The sequence below is a fragment of the Ctenocephalides felis genome, unplaced genomic scaffold (genome assembly GCF_003426905.1).
Source record: "Ctenocephalides felis isolate EL2017-DRISC unplaced genomic scaffold, ASM342690v1 CF-g0.4_SCAFFOLD_01886, whole genome shotgun sequence".
NCBI lineage: Eukaryota > Metazoa > Arthropoda > Insecta > Siphonaptera > Pulicidae > Ctenocephalides > Ctenocephalides felis.
Genome location: NW_020538040.1, coordinates 36,659,974 through 36,687,644, shown reverse-complemented (window position 1 = coordinate 36,687,644; position 27,671 = coordinate 36,659,974). Strand labels below are relative to the sequence as shown.

General features: G+C 30.7%; 2 protein-coding genes across 2 annotated transcripts in view; both read left to right on the top strand.

Moving 5' to 3' along the window:
- LOC113374903 overlaps positions 1–739 on the top strand; it is a 32,552-nt gene extending 31,813 nt beyond the window's left edge. The window contains exons 23-25 of the mRNA XM_026614864.1: positions 401–463; positions 568–624; positions 701–739. Of these exons, the coding sequence (XP_026470649.1) occupies positions 401–463; positions 568–624; positions 701–739 (159 nt within the window). The remainder of the gene's footprint in view (positions 1–400; positions 464–567; positions 625–700) is intronic.
- Positions 740–4,977: 4,238 nt separating this feature from the next.
- Positions 4,978–27,671, top strand: part of LOC113374902 — a 28,716-nt gene continuing 6,022 nt past the window's right edge. The window contains exons 1-19 of the mRNA XM_026614863.1: positions 4,978–5,145; positions 5,288–5,464; positions 5,927–6,475; positions 6,770–6,860; positions 7,000–7,103; positions 7,248–7,421; positions 7,546–7,758; positions 7,828–7,943; positions 8,070–8,240; positions 8,316–8,514; positions 8,944–9,055; positions 9,219–9,377; positions 12,333–12,392; positions 12,699–12,828; positions 15,259–15,381; positions 24,712–24,783; positions 25,158–25,375; positions 27,005–27,237; positions 27,390–27,668. Coding sequence (XP_026470648.1) covers positions 4,978–5,145; positions 5,288–5,464; positions 5,927–6,475; positions 6,770–6,860; positions 7,000–7,103; positions 7,248–7,421; positions 7,546–7,758; positions 7,828–7,943; positions 8,070–8,240; positions 8,316–8,514; positions 8,944–9,055; positions 9,219–9,377; positions 12,333–12,392; positions 12,699–12,828; positions 15,259–15,381; positions 24,712–24,783; positions 25,158–25,375; positions 27,005–27,237; positions 27,390–27,668 — 3,348 coding nt within the window. The remainder of the gene's footprint in view (positions 5,146–5,287; positions 5,465–5,926; positions 6,476–6,769; positions 6,861–6,999; positions 7,104–7,247; positions 7,422–7,545; positions 7,759–7,827; positions 7,944–8,069; positions 8,241–8,315; positions 8,515–8,943; positions 9,056–9,218; positions 9,378–12,332; positions 12,393–12,698; positions 12,829–15,258; positions 15,382–24,711; positions 24,784–25,157; positions 25,376–27,004; positions 27,238–27,389; positions 27,669–27,671) is intronic.

Sequence of the window (27,671 nt, the reverse complement as noted above, 5' to 3'; positions counted from 1 at the left end):
AAATGTTCGCCAGCAAATTTTAGAACTTCAAATATAAAAGCTAATTTGTAGTGTTTACCCTTAGTTTTCCTCGCCATTGAAGGCATTTCCAATCAATAGTATCGACTGATGATGATACTGAAAACAACTAAATATTATTATGGGTAATTTTGTTAAAAACTTATTCCTATGCGCTTGTCAGAATATTTGAAAATTTCACGCATGACGCACTTTGATTCGGTTGGAATCTAATAAGGAATTCAATAATAATTTTGGTAATTATTGAAACAAAGCAATTCTCGAATTATGCAGCTTTGTACATATTTAGTATGTACGCACATACATACTAAATAAGCTGTTAGATTTTTCAAATAAAATATCTTGTTTTAAAATACGAATTCTTATTTCATTTTATGCGTAGGTATCTGGTGATAAACCTGTATATGTGCAGAGTGTAAAGACGGTGGCGCAGCACAAAGAGCAGGTCTGCATAGTGGCGATAAAATAATAAAAGTGAGTTTCATATGAACATGATGTATTACTTATCAATACATCATTAGACATTGTTTTAAAATTTATATTTTCCAGGTCAACGGCGTGGATGTGACACATTCTACTCATACGGAAGTTGTTGCACTAATTAAGGTATTTTTTTATTATTGTCTGAAATGATCTAAATATCATTAATAACATATGATAAATATATTATTAATAAACACAGTCAAAGAAACTATTGATATGGGCGTATTATTATGCGTAATTAATCGGGTCAATATATTAAATTTTTAATTTGTATTCCTTCATTTTGTTTACTTATCATTGAAGTAATGCAAAAAGTCTTTTCTCAACTCACATTTTGTTGTATCCATAAATAAAAAAACACTATTCAGTTTTGAAATAAAAGTAACATAAAACATTTTTGGGAACTGCTGCCAAATATTACTTGTTATATGTGGTATATTTTTCGAGTTACTATTTACACCAATATATAAGTGATGTTAAATGTAGTACTGTTTCAAATAAAATGATTATTCTCAATTCCCACAATTAACACTTCAATTATCCTTTAATAAATATTAAAATATGCTCCATAAAATTATATATTAATAATTATACACTGCGATTTATAGAACAAATTTATTTTCAATAGCTCAATTTATTTTATTGAATTTAAGGGTTATACAATATTTTTAGACATACCTGAGATGTGCCAGAAATTAAATTAATATAAGATGCAAATAATATAACATGCGTCTGACAGTCGGCGCATACGTCTGACGCGCACGGCGAATCGTGTTCTCAACGTACGCGTGGTTCGTGATTTGCTTCTGCTTGCAATAATTTTGTTTGCGCTTTTGCGAACAGATTCGCCGTACGAATTCGTGCAAAGGAGACGAGCCATAAGTGATTGCGCTCAAAAATATTCAATTTGCAGTCGTTTTGCCTTACTATACTAACAAGGAGAACCCGCGCATTGCTCGTCTCGGATTTTGATGAAATTTGGCGCAGTTGTAGATTTTATGCCCAAACTGACCATGGTAAAACATTAGAGGCCTATGAAAAGCGGTTTAATTATAAAATTAATTAAAGTTTGCATTTTAGCAGCGTGCTATACCATAGCGCTACACATAGCTTGTAACGTGCCCTGTTATCAGTTCAGTCGTAGCCTAGTGGTAAAGTGACTGAATTCTCATTTTTGCGTATGCTTATGCGTATCGTCGGAGGATCGAATCCCGTTCATGTTAACTTCTTTTTTATATTTTTTAATTCGAATTTATAATTGCATGAGTAAATAATATTAAAGTTTTCGTGAGTTTTTAATTAATTTCAAAGCCAGTTAAAATATGGTACAAAATTATAAAAAATTGTAGGCAACATTATTGAAGCAATTATTTTGGGTAGAAAAATCCAAGGTGATATTGTACCTTGACCGCGCATGCTATATATTAATTTTTTCTGAATTTGTTATACTTTTTAAAAGATTTCAATTTTCAACGCCTGTGGCAGACGATGATTTTTTGTGTGATAAATTTGGAAAATCAATGGTTTAGCCGCGAATAAACAAAAAATCATTCATTTAAACATCATATATATATATATATATATATATATATATATATATATATATATATATATATACATATATATTCTTGTGCTTCCAGTTCTCTGTATTTTCTCTTCCGGCGTAAGTCATCAACCCCAATCCTTTCAGTCCTTCTATATTGCCTTCGTCGTGTAGGAGAATGGGAATTTTTTTTGCAGAATGGGTCCGATCCAGTTTCCTTTTCTTTTCGGGATTGTGCTCAGCGTGGCTTTTCCCACTCTTCTCTGAACTTCTTTGTTATCTTGTCTGTTCACTTTATTTTTTCCGTTCGTCTCCAGCATCACGTTTCAAAACTCTGCAGATAGTTCTTGTCGGCCTTTCTTAGAGTCCCTTTCTCTGATATTTACAGAGCTATGCTCCAGACTTAACACTTTATTAGTCTCTTTTACAAATCGAGACTCAGTTCGCTCGGCAGTAGCGTTTTTTATTTTCGTAAATGTCGCCCTGGCGCTTGCGATCTCTGTCCTGATCTTTCTCGTGCAGTATCCGTCTCTGGTCAGAATGCTTCTTAAATATTTGAAATGATCAACGTCTTCCAATTCTCGATTTTCTACTGTTATATTCAGAGGATCGCCATGTTTTGATACCCTCATCACTTTTGATTTGTCGATGTTGATCTCCATTCCGTATTTTCCGCCCACTTAAACTATTCTGCTTACTATGTTTTGTAGCTTGGTCTTGGTTTTCGATATCACCACGATCATCGGCGTACTTTATGGTGGTGATTCTTCTTCCTCCAATCGAAAAATATCCTGCGCCTTCGGATCGGTGACATGCAGCATCCTTGTCGCACTTCTCACCCTATTTTAACGTTGTTTGTGTTTCTTTGATTCACTCGAAACTTCACTTTCTGTGTCATATAAAGATTCTGGATCTTTCTGTTTAATATATGCCAATAGCCTGATTCTGCCCCATAAGTGTTCACAAAATTCCAATTCACTCTGTCAAAGGCTTACTGCCGATCTATGAAGCAAAACCAGATGTTCTCGTTAACGTTGAAACATCTGTCCGACATTATCTTCAATACTCCAATGGCGTCTCTGGTGCTTCTTCCTTTTCTAAAACCAAACTGGTCTTAGAAAAGGAAGATCTTCGCTCATGAGCTGCTCGATCTTATTTTCTAGTCGTCTCGTAACGATTTTGGCCAGAACCTGTCCTGTGTGCGAAGTCAAAGTGATCGTTCTGTGGTCGCTGCACTTATTTGCTTTGGGCTTTTGGTGAAGAGCTATCATCGTGACATTCAAGAAGTCTTTTGGTCATTCGTCCGTTTAGTTTATTTGGTTCACAAGCTCTTTCAGCAGGTCCGCCGGTATGTCATCAAAAATCGCTTTTTTGAGGAATTTTTAGGGAAGGAGATAAATATTTAATTGAAAACGAAACTTTCAGGTTTTATTATTATATATTTCAACATTTTTCTCAAATTATCTTCTCATTAAAATATATGTCATAATATGCCTGGCGCTACGTCGTGCATGTATTGCAATTTCCATCCGAAACAAAGTGGCATCGTGCCTTAAGGCAATTTGCTGGAAATTTCCGTACTTTAATGAAATATTCGAGGAATATTAAATGTTTATTATTATTTAACAGATTATTATAAATAATATAACTTTCATTATGCTTATTTTATAAAAAGTAAAAAACAAAACTTAATCAATTGGATTTAAAATGACGAACATTGTCTAATATTTCTAAGTATTATATAAACTGAATTGAAAAGTTAAAATTATTTATTTGAAGTATAGAAATTTAACTAGAATTAGAATTAAAATCCGAATATACAAAAAAAAAATTTTTTGAAAATTATAAATATAATTGAATAAAAAAAAATCTTTCCTCAAAAGTAATTGCTTCGTCAACGCAAGCAGATTTTTTTTAAATCATTCAAATCAGATGCTTAATTCTCTCAAAAACTGCAATTTTTTGCACATTTAGCTCTATATCTCTGAAACGGCTGGACCTGCTTTTACCAAAATTTAATCACCTCATTCTCCCCATCATTACGAATCGAATTCTTTTGGTTCATTTACATCTGTTGATCCGTTCTCTTAAAAACTGACATTTTTAGCACTTTTTGCTCCATATCTCCGAAGCCACTGGACCTGTCTTTGTCAAAAACTAATCAGCACGTCTCCTCATCAATAGGAATCGAATGTTTTTTTAACCATTCAAATCGGATAAATCGTACGCCCGAAGTCGTTGACGAAAAATTGTCTCCACACATACACACACACACGACTTGAAGTAAAATTTATTTTCGATTTTTGGCCCATTACTATAGCTTACCCTACGGGAACCATAACAAGTTCATATTTTCAATAGTATAGATTCTAGTTAAGCCTAAAAAATACAGAAAGAAGTGAGATTTTTGTCAAATTTTTCGCAACATAAAATAAAATCATGTTTTTTGATAAAAAAAAACTTTAGATTGTTTAAAAAGTGGGTTAATTATAACTTTTTATTAAGGTTTTTAGGTTCAACTAGAAGATAATTTAATCCTGAATACAATCAATTTTGTCTGGTTTCGACAGGATGTTCAGTATTTTTCCTATCTTTCCCGCGGAATCGGGAATTAGGTATTAGGTAAAATCGAAGAAATAAAAATCCGAAGCGCCGAAGTTTTTGTTTTGCTCAACACTTGCTTACTATTTTTTCTATAACTTCGAAAATAATTTGAATTTGTTTATCAAATTTTAGTGATATATTCTTGGATAGTTTTGGAAGATTTTTTTCAAGCATTCAGATTGATTAGATAGCAGGTGTACGAGAATTAACATAAAAATTACATTAGAAATATATATATGATAACATAATATAATATAATATGATAATATAATAAAATTATATTATTAAAATATATATGATAACAAATAAAATCTTAGCAAATAAGGACCATGTTTCAAATTGTAGCAAATGCGCAAGTAGTATTAACGGTACAACAGCGGGTTACGTGTGGCGACATGTGCTCAACGCGCAACATCCAATCTGCTACAGTTACGTCGCCAAATAACAATACCATTTCCAGCGGAAGAGCTGGCATAACTGCTCCTCGACCTGTCGATGTAAGTGTTATTTCATATAAATACTTCATTTGTGACTCGATAATCTTCATTCAATTACAATATTAAGTGTTGGATTTAATATCTTTCTTTTTTTTTTTACTTAAAACTTTAACCATGTACAGATACTAATTTTAATTTGCAGAATGAAAAAATGCGACAACTTGAATTGCATCGTATACAAACATTACGCATGATGCTAGAAGAAGAGCAAAAGCATCTGGCGACTTTACGAAGTAAACCTGGAAAACGCCAAGAGATACAACGAGCAGAAGCTCGTGTTCATACACTTCAAGAACAGTTGAAAGCCCTTGATACTGAGGTATATATAATAATAATAATAATAAATGGTAGTCTGCCCGAAGGCAGGTCCATGGTGTGAGAGCCACCACAACAAATGATTTCCTTGCCCTTCATCCCATAACCTATTTATCTTTATTAAATAAATAAAGAGGTATATATATATATATATATATATATATATAAAGAGTAGTTATTTTGAAAAAGTATAAATACAGTTATAGAGGACATAGCATCAGCAAAGGAAAATATTTTAAAACATTTAAAATATTCAATGACATTCACATTTTTGCACCCGAATTGTTGAAATTAGAAACGATAAATACTTGGAATTATTTATTTTGTATGTTTTGACACTAATTTTCTGTGTGTTTCATCAATTATTTACTCTCTATGTATACATTATTTACCATAGAATTTTATTGTTTACTTGTAACTTAAAATAGGAATTTCATTAATTGTTACATTTGCTTTGTTGTTTCAGGGATCTCTTGCTTTATCTCCTACTAATGCCGCTCAATCTGATAACACCACAACATCTCATTTTAACCCTCACTTTTTATCCCGTTTTCCGAGAAGTTTGAGTAACTTGAGCCTGGGTGGACGTGCCAAGAAAAATGAAAAGGATGACAATAACCGTAACAAACCTGAAAAAAATGCTAAAAATCATCAAATGCAACAGGACAAACGTTGTTTTTCAGACGAAAAATGTGATATACGTGAGGGTCATGCTAGTGTGGTTATAGACGCGCCTCCACCTTTGCCTCAGCGGAACAAAAACATGATGGACTGGTTGCAGGAACAGACTTCTGTGGATAATTTCACTGATTTGGATCTGTCAATAGATGATAATACAAAACAGATTCTGAACTCTTTTTTGGAACACGAACGAAATCCATTTGTTAGTGATGTGAATAATACTCCGCCACCGTTACCGCCTAGGCAAGATCGCCCCCTTCCAAACTCGATAGACACTGTTATGAATCATCCCTTAGTCTCAACATGTGCTCCAGCTTTATGTGATAACATTACCGTAAGTGACTTTATGTTGTTGACATGTTTGGAAAACCATTGAAATTATATTTATTTATAAAGAGTCTAATGATCAGGCGTAAAAACAATAAAAAACATACTAATTTGAGTTTATTTTGAATTTATATGTTTCGGCCATCAGCTTTACTCTTCATTATTTTCAAATCATGCTTTTTATTGATGTTAGACTCCCGATCATTACTCTTTTAATACATGTGCCAACATGAAATTCAGTATTATACACAAGTATATATTTAATAATACAAATTAAATTGATAATTTTTTGTCGTAATAGAACCCTGCTTTACAAACAAAGTCGGCTAAATCGGGTCATAAACGTACACAATCTTCTTCAGATCCGGTTGTGATATCACCTAGCAACTGTGGTAAATCAAAATTTAGTTATTTGTTATTTAATTTTTGTTTATATTGTTCTTATTTATTGTTTTATTTTTTGATTATTCATAAGATTCAAGTTAAACTACTTTGTCTTAGAAGTTACTATTCATTCTTTTTTTTCAATAGCAGAAAGACAAAGTAAGAGTTCTAGAGGGTCTTGGGGTCATCCAGAAGCTACACCGCCGGGTACACCTCCTCCACCATATCCATCATTAACTAATGCAGATGAGGTACATTAAGTATTGCCAATGTTCTTAGAAATTCAACTTTTTTTAAATGTGGATACCAAGCATTTGTTTATTGATTTATTTCTCTAAATATCTTGTAGTTATATTTTTGTGTATAATTGTATAATCTATAAATATTTATTTCAGGAAATAGCAGATGCATGGAATTTTCAGTTTTGTAACTCTATTACAAAATCGGAAGATTTGCATGACAGAAAAGGAACCTTAACTAATACATCTGACTCAATACAGGCAGCACAAAGTGTTACGTCGCAACAACATATTATTTCCATGGAAGATGAAGAAGTCTCAGACTCAGAGGTATTTTATACTCACATTATGAAGTATATATTTACAATGTACTTTCTTAAAATTAATTGACATAATGGTGCTTGAACAACAAAATAATAATTTTGATTTTTTGACGTTTGTTCAAAAATTTTAGACAACTGTGGAGGAACATGGACCTTTTAAATCATTACGTTTGTTACTGGAGCATCCGGGCCACGTTGCTGTATTTCTAAATTATTTGTTCACTAATGCACAGCCAGCATCATTGCTTTTTTATCTTATCACAGATATATACAGAGATGGAAATCTAAAAGATATGCGAAGATGGGCTTATGAAATACATTCTACCTTTTTAGTGCCTGGAGCAGTAAGTCTAACTATTATACTACATTTTTTTAGCTTGGATTTTTTTATAAAAATAAGATCAATATTTTAGCCTTTACATCTTCGTAATGTAGATGAAACTATGGCAAGAGAAATAGATGATGTTTTGCTTTATGAATCTGATAAGGAAGAAATTTTAAGAAAAATATTTTTAAGGGCTAGAACAAAGTAAGTGGGCAATATTTTCTTCTATATATATATATATATATATATATATATATATATATATATATATATATATATGTCTGTACGTACTTGTATACATATTACTACATTAGTATTATAATATTGCAGAGCTAAGGAAGAACTTACAGCACAGCTAAATCACTTCCAAGTGACAAGGACAGTTGGTTTAGGAATGATGTTTGGGCCTAATGATATTTCACTTGACACTGCCATTGGCGATAGGTCTAAAGAAATTCGAGTAATTGAAATGGCTTTATTGTCAAATTTGGAATCATATTTGTAAGTGAAATAACCATTAATATAATCATGGATTTACAGTGCATTTCATTGACTGGCATACATTTGTTATTACAGAGAAGACTTGGATTCAAATAAAGAAAATGTTGATTATAAGCGGTATGCAACAGCACAAGCTTTGGCCACAGTTCTCTTACGATGGTTTCGTATATCACTCAATTCACAGTATCTGTCATCTTCAGTCTTAGAACGATGCCCTACATTTGTTAGCAAAGAGAAGACATTCAGAGGCAAGCTTATTGGAAAAAGTAGAAAGGTAGGCGTATAGGTTTATTCAAGAAGTATCATAAATTTTGAAGTTTTGCTGTAATGTGTGTGACATTATGGTCGTTTTGTAGTACACTTATGCCAACAATATTGGTCATTTTTATTATCTCACAATGTTTGTTTTTTTTTTTTTGATTATATTCTGTAGAGCTACTTGGAATTCTACAGTCTGATTTACATAATCTCTCATTCGAATTATCAAATTATACTTTTTTCAATATTAATAATATTTTTCCACCAAATGTTAATCTAATGACTTTATTCAGTTATCAATTTTTAGTTGTTTCACAATCATATTCAAAAGAGTTTAATGTATTTACTGGAATTTCAATTTATAGCATTAGAGTAAATGCAACATTGCTCTTTTTTTTTTTGACCAAATAAATGCAGTGAGGTAATTGTTTTTATTTTTTCATAGTTGGTGGTTCGAGAACATCATTTACTGTTCCGGCAATATTATATTGTAACACATTGCAATCAGTGTCATGATATCATATGGGGAGTTGGACCACAAGGATACCATTGTTCTGGTATATGTTTGTTATAATAATTGCTTTTATTGTTTTATATGTTTTTTTCATTTCAATTTTTCTGCCTTTTTTTAATCGAATATTTTTTCAATATTTCAAAGTTGCATTTATGCAGTAGCTATATCAAATTAGCAGATTCTTTACATAAACTATATTTTTGTAGATTGTGGACTAAATATCCATAGAGGTTGCAGTCGTGTTCTCGAGGAGGATTGTCCTGGCCCTCCTGTCAATACGAATTCCAAATCAAAACAAAATCAAACGGATCGACGAATATCTAAACTTATGGAGAAGATAAGACCTAACCATCATTTTATCAATAGTAAGTTTTACCATATATATATATACTTTAATAGACCAACACCCCCACTAATTCGAGACCCTCGCGACCGAAGGGCTGGCATTTTTATTTTTGGAAATATTTCCTTTGTGGAACTTACTTTTTCATTATAATCCGACGCTACTGTATATATGTATATCAGTGATTCCCAAAGTAGGCGCCAGCACCCCCTTGGGGGCGCTGCGGCGATTCTGGGGGGCGGTGATGGGCTTTGGTGTATTTTGGGGGCGATGCTTAGTTGTAAGGGGCGTTTAAAGTACAAAACTAAAAAAATATTATAATATTAATATTATATATAAATAAATGATTAAAATTAACACTGAATTATATAAAGATAATATTTTAGTTGAAGTTATTCAAACATATCTGAATGGGTGTAGTAGTAAGTAAATCAGTTTTAAAACTATGCACCGCCAATTCTTGTTTCGCAAAAGGTTTAATGAAAAGAATGGTTCATATGTTTCTTTGTATGTCGATAATTTGTGTAACTTTTCAAAGCGTGTAACTTCACCAAATTTTGTAAGGGATTCTTTAAGAGATTTTTTGTAAGAGAATCTGTAAGATTGGCGGATATATGATCATTAGTTGTCGTGCTATTAATTATATTTCTTTGATATCTACCCGTAACTGTCCACCCGAATGCCGCGTTTTGTAAAACAGATTTATCGGGGTCTATTATAATTCTTTCGTTACCTAAAATTTCAAAAAACGTATCAGCACCTATCAACATATCTACTTCGCGCGGAATAATTAAGTGTGAATCTAAAAGTTTTAATCCATTAGGAAGATTTAGTTCAGCAATTTGGATTTGCTGCGCGGGTAGTAAACTCGATATTTTCGTAAGTACAAAGGCATTTAAATTTTTTCATTTTTTGCAAATGTACCATCTTCATTAAATATTTCTAAATTTTTAAAATTATTCGATTTCGTTGAAATTCCAACAACACCGTTGAGCTTAAGGCTTCTGGATTGAGATTTAACGCGTTATTTTTGGAATAGTGATTTTGATATGGTATTAATTTCCGAGTCTATTGCTTGAATTTTAATGCGACTCCCATTATTACTTTTTGCGAACAAACCGCAGGTACGAGCGCACCCCCCGTCATTCCTTTTCCCTCACATTAAAATTATAATTGAAATACATCGATTGGCTCCTAAATTTTTAAAATCGGTTTATGCGCTTTTAAGCAAACATCGTTGAAAGTTCTAATTTTGACAAACTTTGACGAATTTTCAAAATTTAACGACTTGTCGTAGGACCGTAATATTTTAGTATGATCTATAAGACTGTCGTATACCTGTCTATAAGACTGTGGTAGACCGTCAAAAAAATATAAAAATAGTCTAAAAAATTACTACTACTTATTAACTACTACTACTTATATTAATAAAAACACTTTATTACAAGAAAACGGCCCGGCCGATCATTACCAAAAACTAATCAGGTCGATTCTCAACCAATATCTTTTGAACGGTTTTTGAATTTTCAAAATACATTCAGAATTGCGGGCTAAAACGTGGACGAAAAATTTTTCACTTTTCTGCTATTTATAAAGAAGCGGCTTGGCCGATCGTCGCACAAAACTGACAAACAATAGTCCTCATCGAGATACATCGAATGGCTATTAGATTTTTGAAATTGATCCAGTCCTTTTTGAGAAAACGTCGATTTACGGCAAAAAATCTGTTCACGTACACACACACACATACACACACATACTTTTTCCAAATGTTGGTCTCATTCGATTCAGAATGGCTTGAAACGTCGAGAAAACATAAAATTAGCGAGTCAGATTTTTTTATGAAAACAAACTTCTCCTTCGGAAAGTTTGTAAGGGGGGGCGCTGAGTAACATTTTTTCTGAAAAGGGGGCGGTAGGTGAAATAAGTTTGGGAATCACTGATGTATATAAATATGTATATATATATATATATATATTAAAAATTTAATATATACAATATTTATTTAATTATACAGGTATTATTGTCAAGAGATAACTTCCATAAAAATGCCGATAATAAATAATGCGTGAATACAAGATGGTAATATAGGAGATATGTTCCAAGGCGACAAAATAAAGAAAAATTAACATTAATTTAAGTTTTAAGTAATTGTAGTTTTTTAACATTTTGATTAATTATGTTCTGATTAAGAGAATGATTTGAAGAACTTTGTAATATGTTCGGCAATTTTTAACAGTTTCTTCAATTCAAATTTATACTTGCCTGAGAAATTTGTCTCTTAAAAGTTCCAAAGATCAATTGATATTCATATAGAAAACGTTCAGATGATGTGCATTTTAAAATGTTTGCTAAGATTATTCAAATTAAATGTTGTGTTTTTATTGTTGAAGCAATTGAATTGCTCTTTTTCAATAAACTGGGAATGTTTTGTATCATGTCATTTTGAGTCAAATTTCACTATAGAGGAAACAGCAATTTTTAAAAATTTATTTTATTTATTGAGTAATAAATGAGATCATTTTTATTCTCTTTGCTTATATTCCCAAAAAACAACGATTGCGGGGAAGACGGCTATAAAGATTTTCATATGTCAGTTTTTATTATTAGTTCAAAATGACGGCATTTACAAAAAATATTGTGTTGGATATATTTTGGAATCCGCGTGGTGGGTATCACTTAGATAAATTAATTATTTAGTCGATTGTAAGCTAAAATTATTTCGTCACCATAAGAAAGTGAACAAAAACTACTTTGCGACATATATTGATCTAATTACAAGCTTCTTCTCTTATTTCTTTTGCTAGGCTCTTTCGAAATCTTGACTATCGCGAATAACGAAATTTCCATCCGTTAATATAGGAATTAGTCGCAGTTTTTCGGCCGCGAATAGCAAAAGCGCGAATAAAGAACTTCTGCTCTATATATATTCATTCCACTCCTAATACTTACATAATATTTTCTTATATTTTTACAGCTGAGAAACAGCAGCGCATGCAAGAGGAGGATACCATTGAAGAATTTCCTGGATCTAATGGTTAGTTTATTATTAATAACACGGTTTATACATTTAAATTTTTAATCTATGTTTTTTGCTGTACCAAAGTGCAAATTTTAATTATTATGTTTTTATTTGGCTAAAATGTTTTTATTGATGTAGAATATTATGATTACACCAAATACAGGCAAGCAATAATTATATCTATTTATTGTTAATAATTATTATCAAAGTTATTTTTTATGACAATTAAAAAATGTATTCATTCAACCAGAATAATGAGTTCTATTTATGATTGATTTTAATTTTCATTTTTAATAACTATTCTAACTATTTATTCCAAAGCTGCTGATCGTCCGTCATCAATGTTGTTGAGCAGAAATACTTCGCAAAGGGGTAACTCTTTATCGACACCAGAGAAGGGAGAGAGTGCTGATGACAGTCATTGCTTAATAGATGAAGTACAAAATGAAAAGTAAGTTTGCCACATGTCAAACCGAGTCTTTTTTTAAATTGACAAACACATATTCTTTCATGTTGTATGTTGTGTCATCATCATGATGAATCTTTTTGTGTGTGATTATACGTACTTAGTTATTGAAAAATACAGAACACTTTGGCATACATTAGAAACATTTGTTGTATGTGTGTGCGGATACAATTTTGCGTCGACGATTTCGAGAACACGGATCAACCGTTATAAATGTTTCAAAATTCAATTCCTATAGATGGGGAGACGTGTTGATTAGGTTTTGGCAAAGGCAGGTCCATAATTTTGGCTAAAAGTGTCAAAAATAGTAATTCGGTTTGTGAGAGAACGGAACGTTTGATTTGAATGATTTAAAAAACACTTAGTTTTACAAAATTAACAACAAAATTTTTGGGAAGGCGGCAGGTTCAGTGGTTTCGCAGATCCAATGAAAAAAGTTATAAAAAACGCTATTTGGCGGTCAAAAATGACCGTTATTTATTATTAGATATTATTTTATAGATATTTGTTTGTTCAAATAATAAGTAAAAATTTTATTTGCATTTCGATGGGTTTCGTATCAAGATTTATAATGTTTTATAATTTATAATGTCAATTATAATGCGGCGCGGCGCTTACGCGCTTCGATATTTCGTCTCTAAAACGGCTACGAGGCGCAATTGCTTTCAAATCAAATGGTTGCAATTTCAAATTTCTCAATTTTCTTTTTTTTTACAAATAATTGTTAAACATTTTAAATTACGATACGGGAAGTTCCAGCAATTTGCCTTAAGGAACGATGCCATGCACTACTAGTTAACTTCCCGAAGGAGGAGTTTGTTTTCATAAAAAAATCCGATTCGCTAATTTTATCTTTTCTCGACGTTTCAAGCCATTCTGAATCGAATGAGACCAAATTTGGAAAAAGTATGTGTGTGTGTGTGCGTGTATGTGAACAGATTTTTTGCCGTAAATCGACGTTTTCTCGAAAACGGCTGGACCGATTCCAAAAATTTAAAAGCCATTCGATGTATCTCGATGAGGACTATCGTTTGTTAGTTTCGTGCGACGATCTGCCAAGCCGTTTCTTTATAATTTTAAAAAGAGTGTTAAACTTTTCGTCCACGTTCAAGCTCATTCTACCGAATCGATTTTAAAAAATCAAAAACTGTTCGCAAGATATTAGTTGGGATTGATGCTGATTAGTTTCAGGTGAAAATCTACCGAGCCGTTTTGTTGTAATTAACTCTTGAAAAAAAAAAAAAATAAGCCGATTTTTATCGAACTTTTTTTAGCGATATATATCATGGTCTTATAGGACTCACTGCAATATTACGGCCTTACGACAAGTAGTTGAATTTTAAAAATTCATCAAAGTTTGAGAAAATGAGTAGTTTTTCTGACGTTAGCTAAAATGAAAATTAGACGATTTACTTGGTATAACGATAGAGTACTTGATCTTAATGAACATACTAAACCATTAAAGTCCTACGGAAACTGGTTCAATTATAAAAATTATTAATTTGCGAAAATTTGCTTTAAGAGAATACTCCGAGTTAACGTATTTGTTCGTTCATTTTCAATTATGTGTAATAAATCCACTCGAAATACTTTTAATCACTCATAAATTATTCTATTTCTTATTGATTAAGTCGATTATTTACACATATCGGGAAGTTCATGTAACTTGCCTCAAGACTAAATACCGTACTAAATACGAGGGCGTAACATCAAGTAAAAAATATAAATAAAGTAAAGATTTTTCAAAACATCTTTATTTTTCCCTACGTTTCGACGTAAAATTCTACGTCATCGTCGATGATACATCGCCCTCAAGAACTCACTTATATATATATATATATATATATATATATATATATATATATATAAGTGAGTTCTTGAGGGCGATACATCAAACAAAGAAAAGCCAAAGATTTATAAAATAATCTTTATTTCCAAACGTTTCGACATTCAATTTAATGTCATCATCAGTGGATATGACGTTGGTTGGTTACATATAGAGAAGTGTACACAGCACTAGAGATTGGCACTAACATTTATACAACTAACTTGTCAACACTATGCATTTTTTATAATTTTTCGTATGATGTAAACAGAAGAATGATAGTTTTATTGAACAAAAATGTAAGTAGAATTATGTAATTTCTGCCACGACTTCTGTACTTTGCGAGTACCGAGGCATGTATCACATTGAGGGCTTGAGCCCACCCATGAATTTTGATGGGGGGCTCAGCCCACCCATCAATCTCAAAAAATTGTATGGGCTGATATGTCTAAAAAAAAACGAACCCACTGCCTGCCTATCAAAAAAAAACGAGCCCACCCATCAAAAATTTGCTTCCGACGCTACTGTATATATATATATATATATATATATATATATATAATGTTTGTATATGTTTTCTTCTTTTATAGTTCGAAACCGAAAAGCGCACCTGTCTCCGTAAATCGGTCCGAGTCATACAAGGAACGACTATCTCAAAGGCGAAGTATGAATCAGAGGCGAAAAACAAGTGACCCGAATTTATCCAAAACAATGTGAGTACATCAAAATAATTATTTGCTTGAGATTTGATTATTTTAACTCTTTCGTTACGACAGAGATTTCTGCAGAAGTGACACTGCTGTACGGGCCAGCAAGCCGCTCTAGTATTTATTGCACAACATATTTTGAGTTTTTCCCATTATTTTATCTATAAAAATATATTTAAAAATTGAAAATTATGCTTTTAAAGAATTATCAATTACAATAACAAATTCGTAATATCAATAATTTAATTCAGAGTGATAAATCTTGAAGGGAAGGGCCGACACACTGAATGTCTTCTCGTACACACAGGCCGTTAAGCGGATGTCGCTATAGGGCGGCTCTGAGAAAAAAGAGTATTGATACATTTTTTGTAGGTAGTTTTAAGCTCTTCAATTTTGCTTGAGGTAATTTAGCGATAAAACTGACCATTTAGCTGAAAATCGCGAAAATTTATTTTTTCTACCTTTGGACTCAATGCTCATTTTTTAGCTCGCATCGTAACTATGAGGACTATTTAGATTTCTTTTATAATTGAATTTTAAGCAATTTTACAAATTTACAGCCCATTATGCGTTACTATAACCTTCACCCTGATTTTAGGTTTAAATTGACCGGGCTAATATATCCATTTTATTTACTTAGCATTAAAAAATAAATACATATATGATTCATATTAAAAACATAACCACATTTTGGACTATTTTTTTTTTCAAGTTAAAATTAAATTGTTAGTGCAGAAGTTATACTAACAATATGTATAATTTATTATTATAATAATTATAATTGAATAATAATGCATTTTTCAAATCTATGTATCGCCGTTGAACGCCCGATATTAAAACTCAGTTTATATAAAGTTTATAAAGATAAATTATATATATAAATTATATATATATATATATATATATATATATTTTTGAATATTCTTGAATTTGATGTTGATATATATGTTTAATTTGAGTTTAATATTCGGGCGTAACATCAATAAAAATAGTATGAGTTTTTTTTTTTAAATTTATTTATTTAAAATCCATACGTTTCGGCTAGCATCTTAGCCATCATTCAGTGGTAATCAAGTTAACTATAAAAATTGGAACTAAATAAATTATATGAAAGGAAATTTCATGGAAAAACAATAATAATAATAATAGTAATAAAACACTTACAATTTTGTATCCTAATATAGCATATGAAACCATTATTAATCCATGGTATGAGTATGTGCACATTGATAAGATATGTATTTTTTAACACAAACATCACAAATGGTAAAACACACTAATAATCATGATAACTTGACAAGTTGTCGAAACTATGTATTTACTCTTCGGAGTTTAGGATAGAAATGTCACAACTTTCTCAAAGTAGTTTTTAGCATGTGTTGATATTTTTTGGAAAATTTAAAAGGCGATGGGATTTTGTTATTTTTTAAGGAATTTTGACACGCTATTAAGAAACCACGTGTTCGTTTCGATAAGGGCCGTATTGTCATTGCGTTTATTTATGACTCTGTCGTTATGTAATTGTAAAAACAACCCCTCAGCGAATCTTCTTTTAATTGTATTCTCTTCAAAATGTAAACAATGTAAACAAATCCAAACAATTTAAAACGATGTTAACTGAGCATATTAAAAATTTAAATCACAATATCGATTTTTTTAACCCTAAAATTTTACATTTTGAAGAGAATACAATTAAAAGAAGATTCGCTGAGGGGTTGTTTTTACAATTACATAACGACAGAGTCATAAATAAACGCAATGACAATACGGCCCTTATCGAAACGAACACGTGGTTTCTTAATAGCGTGTCAAAATTCCTTAAAAAATAACAAAATCCCATCGCCTTTTAAATTTTCCAAAAAATATCAACACATGCTAAAAACTACTTTGAGAAAGTTGTGACATTTCTATCCTAAACTCCGAAGAGTAAATACATAGTTTCGACAACTTGTCAAGTTATCATGATTATTAGTGTGTTTTACCATTTGTGATGTTTGTGTTAAAAAATACATATCTTATCAATGTGCACATACTCATACCATGGATTAATAATGGTTTCATATGCTATATTAGGATACAAAATTGTGTTTTATTACTATTATTATTATTATTGTTTTTCCATGAAATTTCCTTTCATATAATTTATTTAGTTCCAATTTTTATAGTTAACTTGATTACCACTGAATGATGGCTAAGATGCTAGCCGAAACGTATGGATTTTAAATAAATAAATTTAAAAAAAAACTCATACTATTTTTATTGATGTTACGCCCGAATATTAAACTCAAATTAAACATATATATATATATATATATATATATATATATTTCGGAAAAGAAACAATCAATATATTGAAAAAATCCAGGACTTATCTATTTAATATATATATATATATATATATATATATATATATATATTTATACGCAATACATGTATAGTTGTATTGAGCTTTGAACAAAGAATCCAAAATAGTATTGAAAACTCAAAAAGTTTGTTAAACAATTATTATTTTTATTGTTCACGTTTTGGAACTATGTTCGTTCCATCTTCAGGACATGAGCGAAGAACATAATCGATATTAGACGATAAACAAACATATATAATATAATAAAATTTATAAATGAATAGATAATATAAAAAAATATCGAAATAAAAAACAAAAGTTTTTTGAGTAGAAACTTTAAAATAGAAATAGAAAACAAAGTTATATTTACCTGAATCATTTAAATAAACAACACTTCGTATATCACTAAAACAATAACTTTTCATTAAATGTATTTTTATTAACTTTTAAAGAACTTATTTTAACTAAACTATTTTAAACAAAGAGTGTACTTTTATTAACTTTCAAAAAAACTTATTATTTATTTTCGAGGAAATTACTAGATTAATTATTTCAGAGTTTACATTATAAACGAAAGTTTATAATGTAAGTCGATATTATTAAGATCACGTTATTAATCAGACTGAATTCTGTCAAAAAGCTAAGCGCAAAATACATTATGAAATATTTTCAATACAACAGGTATTGAAACTAAACTTTGATCCCGGGTCAATAATATAGTAATCAAGAACAAAAATTGAAACAAACGGATGTAGAGAAGCAAAAAATTAAGTGTTTAATAATTATTTGTTAACAAATGCAGAAAGGTAAAGAATTCATAAATATGAGACAACTTTCGGCAGAAAATTTTTTAAATGTGGAATTTGCTCGATGTAAAATATTTGGATTATAAATTTAAAAATACAAAATTGCGCTTTGAAAGTTTTCTGTTTGTTGTTCTCGACACTTGTTCATGTTGTCTTATGATTTTATATTTATGGGAAATAATTAAAAACTAGAGAATTAGCTAACGAGAAATAAGAGTATAAGGATGAACCCGATATTAAAATGTTCTCATTTTTACTAATAAAAGACGTATACGATGTTACTAATAAAATATGCATTTTTCTTAAATCACATAATATTCTTTCTCTAATTTCAACAAGTTTTTTCATGCTAGTATCATTTTATTATTCTGCTAAAATATTTGAAGATGAAAGCATTTTAATATCGAGTTCATTCTTATAAAGTTTTTTTTTATAACTATATTATTGACGCGGGGTTAATGATAAGTTTCGGTCCTTGTTGCACATAAACATTTTATAACGCGTTTCTCTCGGCAAACAAATAATTTCATTTTCTCAATTTTTTGTTTTAACCTTGTTATTAAAAAAACTTGTTTTTTTATATTTTGTTATATAATCTATTCATTTATAATATTGTTGTATTAGATTTTTAATCTTTGTCAAATGTTCTTCTGAAGATGGAACGTACCGTCGACCATAAATGATTTATAAAATATTTTAGGTTTATTACTATTTTTTTCTTTTTTGGAAGCTTCAATCGGAATTTGGGGATAAATAAATCTCTGTAAAATTTTTAAGTAAATCGGTCGAGTAGAAGTTGAGAAATCGTGGGTATCGTGGGTATCGTGGGTCTCTCTAGACAAACGCTCTAGGCAAACAGTGTAGGATTATTATGGTCATACAGTTATATCTTCGAAAATAATTTGAGTCATCTAATCTCACTCCTCTTATACACATATTTTTGAAAAGTTAATGTTTGAGAATATAAAAAAAAAAAATAATAGACCAGAAAAACACCACCTTAAATCGAATTCATCACTTCAGTATTTGATTTTTTTGAACAGAAAAACAATTACGATTTTTAAAATTATCGATGGTTGAATACAGCCAATGTGTTTGTTCATTGGATAAATTTTAGTCAATAGTTTGAATATTACTTATAATTAACACGTATGAACTTGCATGTTTAAAATAATTCACACATAAGTTTTAGTATTATCAGTTACAAGTTGAACTATTTTTAATTAATCCCAAAACATGGTTATATATTTTTATATATAATGTTGAATATTTGTCTAGAAGAGCGGATAAAAGTAACCAGATAAGTTATTTTTATCTTCCTGAAAGAGAAGTTTCTTTTCGCCAAAAAAAACGACTTGGTAATTTTATTTTTCGACGTTTCAAGTCATTCTGAATGATTTTTGAGACCAAATTTGGAAAAAAGTGTGTCCATGTTATGTATGTGAAACAGCTGAACCAATTTGAAAAATTTAAAAGCCATGCGAGATTATTCAACAAGTATCATATTTAGCCTTATCGCAACATTTTGCAGCCCTCGCGAAAATGTATTTTTCTTGTAAAATACTTAAGTGAATGCGCAATAGTCATTTAAGGCCAGGAAACGACAAAAAATACGACAAGAGCTTAAGTATGATATAGAAGTATTAGTCGATGGGAGATTTTATATTTTTTTTAAGTGTTTTTTTTGCCATTTGATTCTGAATTTTGACTTTAGATTCGTGTTCAGCGATAAAAAATACATTGGAAAACATATGGTGTACAACCAATACAGATAACTTTTTTTGTGGATTTGTATTATTTTCACGCATCAGGAAGTTTATGAAGTTTGCCTTTAGGGGGTATTTTAGTGTAAAGGCATAAATTTTAGGTCATCGCAAAAAAGATAATCCATTTTTTCGCTATTATTTTTTTTTTATAATTTATTTATCAATGTTTCAAGAGTACAGAAATGAAGTAAAAAAAGTTATCAATTTTAAGAGTTAGCAATTGCTGAAGTGGGACGTCTCAAAAAATTCCTACGTGACCATGCTCACGATTGCAACTCACCTAGTAATCTGAATTGAAAAAAAAAGATTACTAATCTAGAATTTTGTCGCTATGGTATATATTTAACTTCGCGTTAAAATGAAATTTTTTATATGTATCTTTTATCTTTTTATATGTATTTTTTATCTGAATATTTTGGCATATCTTAGAAAAAATGGATGTATGTGTGTGTGTCTGTGCTCGCGGATACAAATTTTCGTTGACGATTTCGGGAACACGGTTCAACGGATTTCAATTGTTCAAAAAACGTTCGATTGCTGTTGATAATGAGACGTGCTGATTAGATTTTGGCATAGGCAGGTCTAGCCTTCGAAGATACGGGGCAAGAAGTGCCACAAACGGCGTCCGATTTTAATAATTTTAAAAACATTTTACTTGTATTGACAAGACGAAGAACTGATTGAATTTTCATGAAGGCAGGCCTAGCGGTTTCGGAGATCTAGTGAAAAAAGTAAAAAAAAATGTCATTTGGCGGTCAAAAATTATCATTAGACATATGCACATAAAATTATCAGATATTTTATAGAGATTTTAACAATAAGTATAAATTTTGTTTACATTTCTATGGGTTCCGTACCAATGTTTATTCGTTAGAGGACGATGCGGCGCTTACGCGCTTCTATATTTCGTCTCTATGCAGTTAAAGCATTACGATTGCTTTAAAAAAGTTCAGAATTTTCAAAATATTTCAAAATAAAGAAAACATGTTTTCATAAAAAAGTAAATTTTTGTCAAAAATATAGTTTCTCAAAAATCCAATATTTTAAAAGTAAAATTTTTTCAAAAATTTTATTCTTTTTTTTAAAAAAAAAAAAAATTCTGGTACGGAAAGTTCCAGCAATTTGCCTTAAGGCACAATGCCATGCGCCCCACGAGTTTTTTACCACTTTTGAATTTGAGATTCTCGAATTTTTAAATATAAACATTGAAAGTTCGGGATGAGTCTAGTATATACCAGAGAGGAGTCTTTAAAGAAGATTCTCTGAAAATTTCAAGCAAATCGGTCTAGTAGAACTCGAGAAATCGTGTGCTTTGTATTGAAAATGATGATTTGTCAAAAATGCGTTTTAAGTTCGCAAAAGGAATGAAACACAAGGGGAATATCATGGTCAAACAGCTGTATCTCCAAAAAGAAATTTAAGTTTTTAAAAATACTGTCGTACAATGTTATTAAGTTAATTTTCTGTTATGAACTTTAAATATATATATATATATATATATATATATATATATATATATATATATATATATATATATATATATATATATATATATATTAGGTTGTCAAATATCTCCCTTCCGCTTTTTTGCTGTTGGTTTATAATACAAAAAGGCGGAAGGGAGATATTTGACAACCTTATATATATATATATATATATATATAACACAATCAAAATGAAGAATGGACACGTAATTATGGAAGCTTCACAAAGCGGATATGAATTATACGACAAACACAGGACCGTTAATATTGTCACGTTAATGGGGTTTATTTCGGTCTGCTTCCTTCAAAAATTCTAGATAAACTGTTTAGTATATGTATATACATATATGCAAGGATGCAATCAATACTTATTTTTAACATTCATAATTGCGTTGTGCTCTTCAATATATATGCCATATAGGAGAGAATGGTACATATCCAAGGGTTTTTGCAAATGCAACGCATGCGCTTGAAATGCGTGATGCCGGCATAGTAGATGTGTCGCCGTAATAATCTGTTACCTCACTAATAGGATAACTATGTTTTAGTTTATCACTGTTCCCTTAAACCTCCGTACGAAATACGTGCTGCATTGTAACAAGACATAAATGTTGATGAGGTACCTCCATGTGATAATATTCTGTGCTAATCATGTTTATTCTATTATATGCATATTGATATATATATATATATATATATATATATATATAATTACGATTGTACGTATATATGTATGGACATCGCTTTATCGTATAATTAAACCTTCTAATTATGAATTGCAGTTAGTTGTTTTCATTAATATTACACATGACTAAATGTGATTGCGATGAATTTCCGTAAAACACAACTTAATATAATTTTGAACATCTCGTTACCTTTCGATGTACATATACTAATTAGTACCGCGTTCGTCATAAAGTATTGCAATATAAGAGTATTTGAAAACTGTTAAAATGTTGAATGAATTTCAATAGTCATTGGAATTTATCAGGATATGTTTTTCTTTTTTTCACGAGGTTAAATAATGTTAAGTATTTTTTGTTTATATTTCAAGCATAAGTATATTATATTAAAGGTTTCGTTTTATTTGTAGAATATGGTGAGTACAGGTAAATTTAGCTTATGCACGTTTCATAATGATTATTTAGTCTAACGAGTCAAATGAATCGTAAAAAATAGAAGTGTTATTTCCAAGAAATACATGATATTTAGTGAAGTAATACATTGTACGAACGTTTGTCGTTTTAGATCACGACTAGGTTCGCAAAATTAGCGTTTCTTTACTTGAATGATAAATAACTCGTTTATTTTCTATTTTTATTCTATTTATATTTGGGCGCGTTGAGAACTACTTTAATTAAAATAAATTCTATATATAAAGATTTTGTAACATAAAACTAAAATATGGCGGTCAGTATCCACGCAGGACCGTTTCGCAATTGTCCGACTTTCAACTATAGAATAACGAAAAAATCGATTGTAATCGTATGTGGCATTGGGAAATCTTCTTAGTCTGCGAGAACAAACATAAGGCATGAAAGCCTTAAAAGTTTCAAGAAATACGTGTTTATAAATAATTTAATAAACTTCATGAAAGATAATTAGTATCCTAATCAGCAGAAATATCACATTATACAACCAAGTACGTTCAATCTATTTTTCAAATATTTAATTGTTAGAGCACACAAGCGATATCTATCATAAAATCCATTTTAATGTTAAAGTATACTATTGAAACGCTTAATTTCGCTCTTTTTAACGCATTAAAATTAAAAAAAAAAATATACCAAACTCTTAAAATAATTTAAAAGACAATCTAAAGCGATTTGAAACGATAAACTGGTAATAAATGTATAGTAAAATATAGTAACATTTCACACAAAAAAATAGATAAAATGGGTGATTCATATTGAATTTACTAAAGGTAGGGCTTGCGTTATATCAATAAGTTCAATGATTTTTTAGATTTTTATTTGAAATCGATACGTTTTGCCTAATGCTTTGGCTATCAGGCACGAAAATAAAATTAAACAAAACTAACTATTAATCAATACAACAATATTCTAAATAAAAGATATCTAATTGAAAATACTTCAGTTAAATACATCAATTTAATACTAAATAAAATCAATACAATTAATTATTCGACGCATATGAACTATATTAAGACATTGAATGAGCTTTACAAAAACGACATGGACGCTTTAATTCAATTTTAATTCATTACAAAACCTTCATTGGTTAGTATCGATGAAAATGTTGCGATATCTATTAAAACTATTATATTTTAATTACTATTGATCTACCTAGATTGACGTCTATTAAATTTCATTGGGCTTGTTGTATTTATTTGTTTTTGGCTCTCAGGGTGCTTTCATTGGGATGGTCTTTGGTCTCGACTTGTCATAACTGTCGTGATACCATACCATTTATGCACTATTTTGACCAAATTAGGATCAACACCAAAGTCAGTAAAAATATTTTCTGTTCATAAACGCTGAATCTCAACATATTCTGTTATGGTAATGATTTTTAAAAACTTTACACGGCCTCGATGATGTCTTTTGTGGTTGATGGCACTCAGATCGTGAGCGTAGTTCTTCTCAGCAATATTGAAAACTCTATTTCAATATTGCTGAGAAGAACTACGCTACATCACTATCAAAATTTCAGGGATTTTCAGATCACATGATTTTTTAACACAAAATTTTCTGTTCTATATATGTTTTATAACAAATTTTTCCGAAATCAAACCCTGTTGATTTGTTAATTAAATTTTATTTTTCACTTATATCTCGTATATGTATAAAATCTATCTCGTTTATATAAATGATATATATATATATATATATATATATATATATTATATGATATTAAAACATATAGTTTATAATATATCTAAAGATTGGTGTAGAATTGAATTATTATATTTTTAGCGATGACAGCAGAGATCACAATGTTTCGCAAGCAAGTTCAACAAATTCAAGTACATCTAGTCTTTCCTCCAGGTAATTTTTATGTTAATTATAATATAGATTACAATATAAATTATGTATATTTTATTAGATTTTGTTACAACTGTTTCATTAATGTCGAGTAAAAGAAGTTGATTGTGTAGTCAATATACATAATATAAAAGAATAATTACGAATTTACAGATCATTATGGCATTTTTTAAGGCGTTTTGTTGAAAATACTCTCTCGCCAAACAGTTGGGATAAGATGACGAATTCTTTCTTATAGTTTTTTTTTTCTTATAAATTTAATGTTCTCATTTAAGCTCCTTATTATATTAGATCAGAAATATTTCTGCAAAGTTAAAACGATATACGCTATGTAAATGAAATGATTAGTAATAATATTGATTTATTTAATTATACAGAAGTTTAGAAAGCCCAAGTATATCACTCGAGGCCGTGCATGGCGGATCCAGTGCATCACAAGCTGCGGGCGGCTTGATGCTTGGATCGACTTCGATTGATCTTCAAGGTGGTGACTCGGATGAAAGCGAAAATAGGCGAGATTGGACAATACAGGTGCCACCGGAAATACTCGGCACGCTCACCGATAAAGATAAAAAATTCCAAGAAGTTATCAACGGTCAGTTTTGTTTTTTCATACTTATCCATAATATTTATAAAATGATATACAGGTTTGCCAGTGAGCAATATTTACATTTATCATTATATTGCATATTTAATTAGTAGTGCATTAAATGGTTCTTAGATGTAAATTGCCGTAATTTTCCGCTTTGTAAATTAATAACAGATAAATTAATCAGTCAAAATTCGGTTTATGTTGAATTTTATATCGGAGGAAAATCACAACCACACTGCCCAAAAGTACAAAATTAAAATTTGTTTTACATTTTCACAAAAGATTCGTCATTGTATATGTACTATGAAACCCTGAATTATATAAAACAGAGATATTGAATGTCACTGAAAAAAGATCGAAAGCTTTAACCTAATAGTTATAATTGTTATACGAAGTGTGACAATTAAGTAATGAGACTGATTATATTACCACGATTGTGATAACCCTGCGACCTTGAAATCGCCTTTCCTTTCTCCCGGCATCCTTCCTCTCTTTATTGATATATTTGCCATATCTCTAACTTGTTTAGTTTGCCTTCTCTGCCTTGTTGAGTAAACGTGTGTTCCTAGTGCTCGTCACGAAAATGGGAAAACATAATAAATATCGATAAAATATTGGGCAAAATTGGACGAAACAGCTTCGGAAACGTACGCTAAAATTGTAAATATGCAGGATGATAGTGCCTCAGTGGTGCCCAGGTGTTTTGATCACATGAGGAGTTTAAGGAGGGGCGTGATAACGTGGAAAACGAGGAAGATGAAAACAGTGATGATTGTCTGTTTTAATACCTGTGAACTCGTTTACAAAGAATTTGTTCAATCGGGGAAAACCGTAAATCAAGCCTACTATTGCCAAGTACTCAAAAAATTGCGAAAACGAGTCAACAGGGTGCGCACAGACATCGCTGGTAACTGGATTCTTCATCAGACAACGCGTCGTGCCACACCGCCCTCAGCGTGTCCCAGTATTTCGTCTCTAAAGAGATCGTCGTGTTACAACAACAGCCTTATATTCATCCGATATATCACCCTGTGTCTTTTTTTTGTTCCCTAGAGTAAAATCGGTGGTGAAAGGAACCCATTTTGAGTCGATTAAGGACATCAGGCGGCCGTGACGAGGGTACTTGCGAACGTCTCAATGTCAGTCTAAGCCTTCCAGAAATGTTACGAAACATGGAAAACGCGCTGGAATCGTATAGCTGCCCAAGGGGATAACAAATTTGTAGAATAATTTTGAAATACACGGTTTTTATGGAATCAGTCTCATTACTTAACAGTCACACCTCGTATGCAGGTCATTTTTTTTTTGTAAGAACTCGGCATACGGAACTCTACGGAATATAAAATTGATGCAATCTTTTATGTACAAAGATTGGAAACAATGCTGTTATTAATAGGAATATTATACCCAAATTCTGAATATTCTCATATATAAGTAATGAATCAACATAAGTTAAGAGAGTGAAATTTATGAATCACTATTTTTTATGTTTTCGAATTTGCACTTATAAAACTCTTTGCCAAACTCTATCAATTGCTTGTTATTTGCCCATTAGCGTTTATCAATGATCATATTTGCTTATTTTCATCTGTAACACGTTCGAGATTAACTTTTCTAAAATCTCTTTTTCAGAACTTATTCTAACAGAGCGTTCTCATATACGAACCCTGGCTTTGCTGGATCGAGTGTTCAGGGCACCTTTGCAGAACAATGCAATTTTGCCACCGGAGCAATTTCAATTGTTGTTTCCTTCATCTTTACGCCGTTTGCAAGAGTGGCACGGTTTACTAGGACAACGACTCAAGCTTTGGCGAAAGCAAGTTGGACCAAAATCAACTGGAATTGGAGACTTACTAATTGGAATGGTAAGGGAAGCTCATGACTATAAAATTTACTACTTACTTGTGTGAAAATATAAATTCTGCAAAGGAAAGAATCTGATAAAATATAAATCATAATCAACATTGGAGTGCTCGTAATAATTAAATGGCTAATGATTTAATTTGTTTTATTGTAGTTTGATGGTAGCAGCGGTGATGAATTGAAGCAAGCTGCAGCTTCGTTTTGTGAACATCAGCAAATAGCATTAGAAGGTCTGAAAGAGAGGAGACGTAAAGAGCCAAGACTGCATCAATTGCTTAATGAAGCAGAAAGTCATCCAGCGTGCAGGCGATTACAGCTAAAGGATTTACTTCCTATGGCATGTTTTATGCGACTTACAAAGTACCCTCTGCTTTTTGAAAATATATTGAAATGTATAGAGGAAGACAACACCGAATTCCAGAATATAAAGAAAGCC